This window comes from Monoraphidium neglectum (genome assembly GCF_000611645.1).
Source record: "Monoraphidium neglectum strain SAG 48.87 unplaced genomic scaffold scaffold00126, whole genome shotgun sequence".
Classification (NCBI taxonomy): Eukaryota; Viridiplantae; Chlorophyta; class Chlorophyceae; order Sphaeropleales; family Selenastraceae; genus Monoraphidium; species Monoraphidium neglectum.
In genome coordinates this window covers 1-10,219 of record NW_014013502.1, presented here as the reverse complement: position 1 = coordinate 10,219, position 10,219 = coordinate 1, and the positions used below count along the sequence as shown (strand labels likewise).

General features: G+C 65.6%; 4 protein-coding genes across 4 annotated transcripts in view; 1 reads left to right on the top strand and 3 right to left on the bottom strand.

The window, feature by feature from the left end:
• Window positions 1-1,274, bottom strand: part of MNEG_1291 (hypothetical protein) — a gene marked incomplete at both ends in the record, with an annotated part of 3,182 nt that extends 1,908 nt beyond the window's left edge. The window contains 2 exons of the mRNA XM_014050223.1: window positions 978-1,042; window positions 1,236-1,274. Of these exons, the coding sequence (XP_013905677.1) occupies window positions 978-1,042; window positions 1,236-1,274 (104 nt within the window). The remainder of the gene's footprint in view (window positions 1-977; window positions 1,043-1,235) is intronic.
• Window positions 1,275-2,137: 863 nt separating this feature from the next.
• MNEG_1290 (hypothetical protein) lies at window positions 2,138-3,261 on the bottom strand (the record flags this gene model as incomplete). The annotated part of the gene is made up of 3 exons (XM_014050222.1): window positions 2,138-2,614; window positions 2,783-2,841; window positions 3,015-3,261. The coding sequence occupies 3 exons, from the start codon at window positions 3,259-3,261 to the stop codon at window positions 2,138-2,140; spliced, it is 783 nt and encodes a 260-aa protein (XP_013905676.1).
• Window positions 3,262-4,197: 936 nt separating this feature from the next.
• MNEG_1289 (hypothetical protein) lies at window positions 4,198-4,822 on the bottom strand (the record flags this gene model as incomplete). Its single annotated transcript, XM_014050221.1, has 2 exons — window positions 4,198-4,368; window positions 4,613-4,822. The coding sequence occupies 2 exons, from the start codon at window positions 4,820-4,822 to the stop codon at window positions 4,198-4,200; spliced, it is 381 nt and encodes a 126-aa protein (XP_013905675.1).
• Window positions 4,823-5,989: 1,167 nt separating this feature from the next.
• On the top strand, window positions 5,990-9,882 carry MNEG_1288 (exosome complex exonuclease DIS3/RRP44; the record flags this gene model as incomplete). The annotated part of the gene is made up of 9 exons (XM_014050220.1): window positions 5,990-6,043; window positions 6,200-6,234; window positions 6,503-6,668; window positions 7,262-7,434; window positions 7,710-7,891; window positions 8,236-8,416; window positions 8,721-8,812; window positions 9,184-9,350; window positions 9,655-9,882. The coding sequence occupies 9 exons, from the start codon at window positions 5,990-5,992 to the stop codon at window positions 9,880-9,882; spliced, it is 1,278 nt and encodes a 425-aa protein (XP_013905674.1).
• Between the last annotated feature and the right edge of the window lie 337 nt (window positions 9,883-10,219).

The window sequence follows — 10,219 nt, the reverse complement described above, 5'->3', positions numbered from 1 at the left end:
GGTCGTCAGAGGCGGGGGCCGCGGGGGGAGGGCGCTCCAGGTCCACCGCGTCGCTCGCATGGCGCGCGGGGCTGCCGCCGCTGCTGCTGTCGCCGCTGCTGGTACCGCTATTGCTGCTCCGACTCACACTGCTCCCGCTTTCGCTGCTGCTGCTGCTGCTGCTGCTGCTGTCAGCCCCTGCGCTGCTGGTGTCTCTGACCGCGTCGCCGCCCTTCTTCCCGCATGACGATCGACTCAGCTGCGACTGCGGCTCCACGGACTCCCGCTGATCCTGGCAGGCTGGCGCTGCAGCGTCGCTGCTGCAGCAGCCCGGCACCCCAGCGCTCGTGCAGGTCGCGCAAGCATCGGACTGCCCTTGCCGCTCCTGCAGCAGCGCCAACGCCCCGACCAAGTGGTCTAAGGCGCAAGCGCTGACGACATCGGCCTGCGTGGGTGAGGGCGCAGGCACCGTCAGCCCGACCGTTGACACGAGCGCCAGCTGGCCAGCGGCTGTTGACCTGGGCCGCCCAAAGACGGAGCTGCGGCAGGTCGCGACCGTCACCTTGCTCAAGGAGGCCTCCTTCGAGTTGTTCATCGCCCGATTCGGCGCACCCTCATCCTCTGGTGCGTCCGGTGAGGAGCCGGGTGGGAGCCCTTGGGTCGACCTGGGTGGTGAAAAGGGTGTGAAAGTATTGAGCTCGGACGATGATGCTCGCAGCGAAAGCGAGCGCCGTCGAGCTGCCTTGCAAGGGTCTGCCCTGGGAGCCGCGCTGTTCGGGCGCATCCGCAGGCCACGCCCAGCTTTGCTCTTGATGAACACTTTATCGTGGCTGCTGCGCCCGTGGAGACGCCCAGGGCTGCGGGCCCGCGGGCTCCCGACGTGTTGCAACTCTGCTACGCACCTCGTGGCGTCGAGGGTCGTTGCTCTCGCTTTCAAATTCAACTCTGATACCTTTTGAGAATGAAGGGACTCGCACCGCATGCCGCAGGTTGGTCACCTGATCGCCCCAACCATCACACCCGACCAGCAGTGGGTGCCGCCGCCGCCGAGCCCGTCCCGCCCCTGCAGGGTGGGCCGTCCATGACAGCAGGGCCTTTTATGATGCGTTCCAGGCCTCACAACATAATTTTCTGCAAGCCTGCGGCGCCGATAGGCGAGGTCACCCGCAACCAGGGAGGTGGCCCTGGCTGATGGCTGTGACTGCGCGGTGATTCGCTCGTCCTTCCCCATGACAACCCCCTCCCAAAGGGCTTACTTGCAGCAAATGAGGCGGCAAAGCAAGAATCACAGCCATGATTGAAGCACGAGCGCACGGCGACGGCTGTGGCTGGGGAAGGGTTTTGGGCTGCAGCACCAATGGGGTGACGCGGCTGCGTGTAGCACTGGCGTCATGTGACCACCACTGGAGCTGCTGAGCCGACGCACAGCCCAGCATCCCTGGGTGATACCTGCGCCAACGGGACGTCAATGTTGCGTTTCAAATTGAAATTACCTGCTGCCCCAGTCGAGCAAACACCCTGGCGCACAGAAAATCTCACAAGGGTTACAAATTGGCCTCGTGTGCTGCATGCAGCCGCTCCCCGCCTTTGTCAAGTCTCCATTGCTGTCTCGAGCCATCCCTCCACGAAACACTCTGCGTGTCAAGTTTGATGTTGCGGGGCCGCTGGTGTTGGCGCTGCGGCCACTGTAGGGGCACAAGCTCGCCAAGCGGCCCACCATGGCAGCGAGGGTGCACGCCGCCTTGGCACCATGTCTAGGGCAATTGCGGGGGTCACGTATCCTAGTCAGGGGCCTGCTGAGTACACAGTGGCCACAGGGTGGTCGGCCACGGCGGAAAGCGGCAAGGGTCACAATGCAACAACAAAAAAATGCACCAGCAGATGCGTGAAATAGGCAAACCTGCCGCGCACAAAGCGCCAGTTGTGTGGTGCCGTGAGAGACTCTTGAGTATGTTATGTATGTAATGTTTATGTGGTCCAGCCAGTTGCGGTGTCATCAGCGTGGTGGGCAGAGCCCTGCTGTTCCAGGCTGCTACACCGCCGCTGGCAGTGGCTCGCGAAGCGGAGCCCAAGGCTCGCCTGCCCCGCTCCGACTTATGAAGCGTACGTCTGTCTAGGAAAGCAAATTTCTTTTCCAAGTAGTGAATAATCGGCAAAATCAGCAGAAAACGGCAAAGTATGCAGCCGCGACACCGGCCGCAGCCGCCACCTGCGCGCGCGCCGCCATGCCTGCGCCCGCTGCGCCGCTTGCCGCCTTTGCTGCCTGCCCCTGCTGCGCCCCCGCCTGCTGCTGGACCAGCGCCTGCTGCTGCCGCTGCTGCGCGATAGCCAAACGTGGGTCCAGGAAGGTGCCCTGGACCACCCTGTACGTGAGGATGCACTGTGACCAATCGTTCTGGTTGGGGTCGTCAGCAGCCGTCTGGCTGAAGTCTATCGTCACCGAGCCGTCAGCACCGGTGGAGGTGAGGCCGATGGGGTACTGGGGGAACACGACCGCCGCCTGCGCGCCCTTGGGGCCGATGACGATGCCAGAGGCGGGCGCGCAGTTCTCGTTGAAGGCCGAGCCGACGGCGGGCGTCAGGGTGACGGCGGTGCCGTTGACCGCGGCGGTCAGCTGGGTGGTGCAGTCGTTGGCCTGGGGGCGGGGGGCAAGGCAGGGAGGGTTTCGAGAGGGTTGTGGGGACGGGGCGGGGCGGCGGCCGCGCTGAGCCGGATTCGGGCCGGAGGCGAGCGCGGCTTTGGCGCCGCCCAACGGAAGCATGCGCTTTCGAAACTCGTTTGAAAAGGTGCGTCGTGGGCTCACCCAAGTCTTCTGGTTGCAGGCTTTTGCGCCCGGCCAGTTGGACAGCGCGAGCCGCGCGACTGCAGGCGCGCGTTTGCGGGCGATTCGATTGAACGCGGTGTCGGTCACACTCATTGGGGCACCACCAATCCAGCTGGCACAGGCGGCTGCTGCCACAACCATGTCGGCAGACTTCCCTGCAGTCCATCACAGCTCCACACCGAACCCCTGCCTGGGCGGCGTGCGCGCTCACTCTGCTGCGGGCCGCCGACCGCGGGCGCGGGCTGCGCGCAGCGGCAGATGATGTAGGGGGTCCCCATGGGGCCGTTGCCGGCGGCGCAAATGAAGAAGTACTGCTGGCCCTTGCACTTGGCCTCGCACGCCGGCATCACGGACACGCACACTGCTGAGTTGTCCTGCTGGATGACTGCTGCCGCTGCGCCGTGCGCGAGCAACAGCGCCAGCACAATGCGCGCGACCGCTGTCCCAGTCCGTGCCATGTCCTTCCTGGGTTACTAGCCCTGCATCGCGGTATTTGCATTGATAAGAGCAGAATGGAGCATCAGGGCACGCACTGTAGGCAGGAACGTTGGGCGGAGTGCTTCGGTCGCGGTGTGCACGGGCGCTGCTGACGCCGTTGACCACGGCCGCCTCTCAAACGGGTTGAGCTCACAAGTAATAAGCGGATGCGTGCTGGAGCGCGCGGTGGAGACCACCGGCTGGGCGGTGTAACTTGGCAACAGACCCGGGAAAGGTTAGCGGAGAATTGTGTGGGAGGGAAGAAACGTGTTATTGCGAAGAGGGAAAAGAGCGCTGCGTCTCAAAACCCTCTTTCATTTCGCAAGGTCGATTTGGTGCCTGGTGCGCTGCTGTACAGGTGCTGGTGCTGCCAGTGCAGTGGGGTGCGCGCCGTTGGGCCACTGCCAGCCCTCCATAATGAAAGGCAAGCAGCTCAGTGAGCTTGGCCACAGACGTTTGATGTCTCTATTTAGCCCACTGCAAGCGGGATTCGGGGGCCTGCGGTGCATTGCTGTCATCAAAGCCACCAAGGCAGTTGGCTGCCGCCCGTTGCTTTGCGAGGAGTGACGAGGAGTTGAGGCCCATGTGGGGAGCCTCCCCAACCCATGATGGTGCCAAGCGGGCGTTACAGAGGGCAAGCGCCCTGCTTGCTGGATCAGCGCTGCGCCCATGTGCCAAGCCAAACACGGGCGATCAGGAGGGGCGCCTGGCGGCCTGACCGGCCTGGCCGGCTGGCCGCTGTTCTTCGTAGCCGGCCCCTGCGCGCAGCGACCTCCAAACCCCTGATCCTGGACGCTCCGTGTGCACATGAAACGTGCGGCTAACCAAACGGTCAATGCCCGCTTGTTTGTGACAGCGCCGCCCCTTCTCGCCTGAGTGGTGGCATCGCTCATCCCCCCTGCGTACCCGCCTGGAACTCAGCAAGGCGCGCTCCACACCACAGTCTCCCGCCGCCCTGTCCGGCACACCACCTGCGCCAGGGGCACCTCCAGCGGCGCGTGGTCGGGCGGCGCCGCGGACAGTGCGCGCTGGAGGGCCGCCCCGTGGTCACCCAGGGCCCAGGCAAACGACGCGTGGGGCTGCGGGTCCTGGCGGCGCCGGCAGTTGGGGAGGCAGGATGCGAGGGTGGGGCGTGGCGAGCACGGGAGAGGGCGGGCGTGCTTCGCGCTGGGACCCGGAGGCTGCGCAAGCACGGCGCCAGCTCGCCCACAATCGCCTGCCCGTGCATGCTGGCACGACCGAAAAGGCGCTTCGGCAGCGAATCCAGCTGCCACACAATGGCAGCTGCTAAATCTATCGCCCTCCCAAAAAAGTGTGCTCCCTCCAGCTCACCTCGTAGAACGGGCTCAGCCCGTGCTCCTCAAACGCCGCGTCCACCGCCCTGACGAGCGCGCACACCTCCGCCGCGCCCTCCTCCACGCACAGCGCCGCAAACGTGCGCGTCCCCTCGTCGTTCACAAACGCCCGCACGCCCCGCAGCCGCAGGCCGCCGCTGCGTGGGCGCGGCGCGGCGCCGCGCAGACGCCGCTCCAGGCTGGCCATCAGCGGCCTTGTCCTGCTTTGCTCAACAGGTACCGTGCGCGACAAGCTGATGTGGGGCGGCACGGGCTCGGCGCCGCCGAGGCCGCCGCTGGCTGCCGCCGGCGCGCCGATGGGGTAGAAGGGCGGCAGGCCGCTGCCGGCCGGCAGGCTGGCCAGCAGCTGGTGGAACAGCCGCCGCACCGCCTGGTGTTGTGGCACTGGTGCGGGCAGGGCAGCATGGTATGATTTACATCAGGGGCGTCACAGTGTTTCGCCCAGCTGCAACCAGCCGTGGCGCCCGGGTGCGGCCAAGACATGACCGCGCGATACAGCGCTGAAAGCGAGCAGCTTGGCGCGCGGCGAGATCGTCGATGCTCACGCTTGATGAAGACGGCGGTCGGGAAGCTGCCGTCAATGTGCGGGAAGCTGCGGATGGGCCGGGGCACCTCGGCGGCGTGGATGGCGCCGCCATTGAGGGCCGCAGCTCGCTGTGTGCTGCAGGACTGCACCGTCTGCTGCTGTTGTTCTTGTTGTTCGAATTTCAAAAGTGGCTGCGGGGAGTGCTCGTCCACGGTGGGGCCGCCTGGCAGCAGCGCTGCCAGGGGTTTTCGCGCTGCGCCTGGGGTGGCGGCATCCCCTGTGTCGCTCCTGCATGGCCACAGGCAGCACCGTTGTCACAGGGGTTGGTGCGCACTAGACACTTATCATGCATGTGCCTTTCATAATGCGAGGCATACTTCGTACGCACAGTTTCTGGGTGCGTGGGCGCTTGGCGGGAGGGGCGGCAGCAGCATCAGCTCGCTCTCGGCTGCGACTGCTTTTGGTGGGCGCAGCCCCCGTGTCAGTATCGTCGTCTGAGTCCGATCCATATGCTACCAGCGCTTCCATCTATATGCCAATGGCAGCCTGCAACGCCCCGCGCAGATCACACTTCACATCTTTTGACGTGATTGGAAGCCTTTGACGCCGCGTTTCACCCTTCAATGTAATGGCAGGTGAATTAAATGCCTTTTTGGTCATTACACATGAGATCGCCGTGTGGTTGCTGACTGTCGGCACCAGCAGACACCCGACAGGTCAAGAAGAGTAGACACGAGCACGACACATCTTTTCAATTGAATGCCACATTGTCTTTTTATAAGGTTTTTACGCGCAGATTGGCGACGTTGTGAGATCATCTGCATCGGGATGCTGAAGCAGAAGGCCTTTGTGAAGAAGACCAAGAAAGGCAACGTCACAAAGGTGACATGCCACCTGCCGTGCGTGCGCGCCGGATGCTGTGTGGCGCTTTGCCAGGGCGTGCCACGCATGCTGCAGCCGGCTTTCAAGACGCGCTGCTGCCACCGTTCCCGTCGCAACGGCCCGCCATGCGCCTCTTCCGCGTGCACACCCCTGCAGGTTGTGCGCGAGCACTACCTCAGGGATGACATATGGTGGGCGCTGCCGCGCATCAAGCATCGGCGGAGCGAAAGTGCCTCACCCAGTTATCGTCGGCGGCTAGCCGACAGCAGCGGCCACGGCAGCAGCGCGGAGCCTGACACTGGACCGGCCCGGCCGTAGCTGATTTGATATCTTAGGCAGCAATCTTTCCAGCACGCCGTGGCACTGGCGGCTTGGCCACCTGCCCGTGTGCGCGACGCAGCAGCTGCGCTGGCTCTCGACGCTGTTGAAAACTCGCACCCCTCCCGTTCCACTCACCAGGAGCGGCTCCCCCCTGGACCCAGAGTGCCCCCCCGAATCCCACAAGCTGTCCCCTGCGGCGGCGGCCTACCTGGTGATTGACACCAACGTGGCGCTGCACCAGCTGGACTTCCTGGAGCACGCGGCGGTGACTGATGTCATCGTGACAAAGACAGTGCTGGAGGAGGTGGGCGGGAGCACGTGCACATGGGTGTATGTGTGTGTGTGTGTGTGTGTGTGTGTGATTGAGTACGTCTGCGTTTTCCAGCGCAAGTTTGTGGGTGTGTGCATGCGGCCAGCTGTGGTGTGTATGCGTGTGTGCATGTGTGTGCGTGGGTGTGTGTGCGGTTGTGTGAGTGCCATGGGAAAGAGGGTGTACTTGTCAGCACACATGGGGATGATGTTGGCATTCAAGTGTGCAGCAGGGTGCAAGCAAGGAGTCAGCGTGGTGTGCATGAAGTCATGAGTCTCTTCTCTCTTGTGCACGGAGTGTGTTGAATCAAGACCATGCGCCATAAGGAGGGGGGCACCCTGGAGCCAGCTGACCGGCCGACGATGAATGTTTGAATCAATCCTTTTCTCGAAGCTAAGGGGCGCAAGCGCGCCCGCGGCTGATACCCAGTGCAAACCCTGAGGCCGGAAGCTCAGCTGTGCCCGACATGCAACTAGGCATGCCACTTTCTATCCCACGCCTGCGTTTCCGGCCGCCCCTCACCGGCGGAGCCCGCTCAATCACACACCGGAGGGGCCGCCCCGTCTGCTGCCCTCCCCCATCCGCAGGTGGAGCACCGCAACCGCTCCTGCTTCCAGCGCCTGAGGGCCCTCACCCAGTCGGACGCCAAGCGCTTCTTCGTCTTCTCCAACGAGCACCACAGCGCGACGTACGTGGAGGCGCGCCCCGGGGAGAGCCCGAACGACAGGAACGACAGGGCCATACGCGGCGTCGCAAAATGGTGGGCCCATGCAGCAGGGCGGGCCAGGGGCGGGGCTTGGACGGCGGGCGGCGGGCGGCGGGCGGCTGGGCGGGGGTGCCCGGGATGCGTCGAAGGAACTCGCATCGCCCGTACCAGCGTCACGGCGCTTCCGCCGGCTGCTTTGGCACGTGGTGTGTTACGGGTTGTCGTGGCAGGGGTGGGGCTGCGCGGCTCGTCTAGGCGTGCAAGGCGCCCCGCGAGGCAACTCACTCGGCCCCGCACTGGGCTCGAAACCCAAAACCGCCCCCCGGCAGGTACAAGGAGCGCGTTCCCGGCGTGCGCGTGCTGCTGCTCACCAACGACGCCGCCAGCCGCGCACTCGCTGCGTCTGAGGGCGTGGAGGCGCTGCACCTGGCGGCGTACGCGCGGGAGAGGCGGGGGGAGGTGCCAGAGCTAATGGACCTCGTGGCCCGCGCAGAGATGGAGGAGGACGGGGGTGAGGGGCGGGGGGTTGGGGCGTGCCGGGCTCTGGTTGTAATCTGTACCGGCTCTGATCCGGGCTCATATTCGTGTGTTTTGAGGCATATCATTTGGCGGTGCTTTGATGGCGGTCGGACGCGCGGCAGGGACGCCGGCTTTGCTTGCCATGGCTCTGGTTTGCCAGGCGAATGCGGGTGTGCGCGGGTAATGGCGCGCTAGAGTGTGGGGCAGGGGCGGTGGTAACATGCTTCGGGGCCGCGTCAGGTTGCGTTGCCACCAGGTTGCGTGCCTAGGGCCGCAGCGCGGGGTTTTCGGATTCACAGGAGCGCCACCGCCCCTCCTGCCACCTCGTCCATGCAGAGCCTGGGGCGTCGGGCGCGCCAGCTGACGCCGGCGGCGGCGGCGGCGGCGGCGGCGGCGCGCGGGGCGGCAGCCGCGCGAGCAAGCGCAAGAAGGTTTACGAGGCGCACCGGCCCTTCGCGGAGCTGCAGGCCGGCATCGCGGCGGGCCGCCTGCACCAGGGCGCGCTGAGGGTCAGCCGGTGAGGGGCGGCGGGGGCAGGGTGGGGGCGAGGAGTGTGGAGGGATGGCGAGGGTTGGACACTGGAGGTGCTGCCGGGGCCGCGGGCCCAGCTGGCTGGTGCTGGGCTGGCAGGGCCCAGCTGGCTGGTGCTGGGGCCGGCAGTGGTGCTGCGCGGACCTGCTGCCTATCGGCCCGTGGTGGGGGCCCTCCTCTCCTCAAAACCCGGCGTGCGTGCTGGCCCCCGTCCCCTCTGCCGCTGGCGCTACCCTCCTGTTTCCCGAGTTTTCCCACCCGCCTCCCCTCATCATCCCTCATCACCCAAGGTTCAACCCCTTCGAGGGGTGGGTGTCCAGCCAGAGCGTCGGGGATGACATCCTCATCAGCGGCCGCATCGACATGAACCGCGCCCTGGACGGTGGGTGCCACGTTGACCGTGCTTTGACCGCGCTTTGAACGCGCCGTGGGGTTAATAGCCCGCCCGGCCGGACTTGCGCAGCGCGCTGGCAACTGTGGCGCGCGGCATCGGCGCGCGTGTGGGCGGCGCAAGCCTCCCACCACGACCAGCTGCATTGCGCCTGGGCGGTCTGGACGCTCTTACACATGCAACTCCTCCAGTGCTGCATGTGCTCACGTGGCACAACCTCACACGACTGCATGCCACACAAACACACATACACACACACACACAGCACACACACACACACACACGTGCTCACACACACATAATACCCTCATAGCACACACAAATTCACACTCTCTGCTTCCTCTGTCCCCCCCCCCCCCCAGGTGACATCGTGGCCGTTGAGCTGCTGCCCGAGGACCAATGGCGCGCCCCCAGCAAGGTCCTGCCCGGCGGCGGCGGAGGAAAAGGATCCAGCGGCGGCGGCGGGGAGGCGGCAGACGAGGGGTCGGAAGAGGGGGAGGGCGACGGCGGCGAGGCCGGCATCTTCCAGGTGGGTGACGTCATATTGGGGGCGGAGAAGCTACACAACGCAGCGGGCAGCGCGTTGGTCGCTCTCATGGCGCCTGGGGCCAGCGCTGCCGGCCGTGTGTCGGCATGTCGAGCGCGGGCTTGTTCCACCCTCCCCCTCTTACCCACACGCCGCTTCGCGTGATGCCGCTCGCGCTCACCGCACAGCTGCACTCAGGGGGGTCAGGATAGACTGCGCACCCCCCCCCCAAACGACAAACAACAGTTTTTCCCGAGCTGCGCGTAAAGCCCCCCCGCCCGCCACTTCTCACCGAACTCTTCCGCAGGTCGCCCCCGGGGAGGCGCTTGCAGAGGAGGGCGGCGGCGCCGCCGGCAAGGCCCCCGCCGCCGCTCGCCCTACTGGCCGCGTGGTGGGCGTGATCAAGCGCAACTGGCGGCAGCGCGGCTACTGCGGGGCGCTCAAGCCGGAGGAGGGCCTGGAGGCGCGGGCAGGGGCGGCGGCGGTGCTGTTCGTGCCGGTGGAGCGGCGGTTCCCCATGATACGGTGTGTGTAGCCGGGTTGCTTGTGAGCAGGAAGCAGCGCGTCCGCCGGTGTTTGAAGCTTCTTTCCAGGCTCTGGGGTAGCAGTAGCTTCACTTCTCGCGTGTATTGATGTGCTAAGGGATGCGGGCGCAGGGCAGCCCCACGGGTCGCTTGATGCCGCCCGGCGCTTGGCAAGGCTTCTTCTCGGCATGCGGCCGACCCCACGGCACTGTCTTCCCCCCATCATAACCACGTCCCCCGCCCCCGCCCCCAGCCCCCGCCCGCCGAGCTATTGCATGGCGGGCAACTTCTGTTGACATCCGTTGCGCATCATGTTGCCCTGCACTCTGCATACGCGCACTCCAGCAC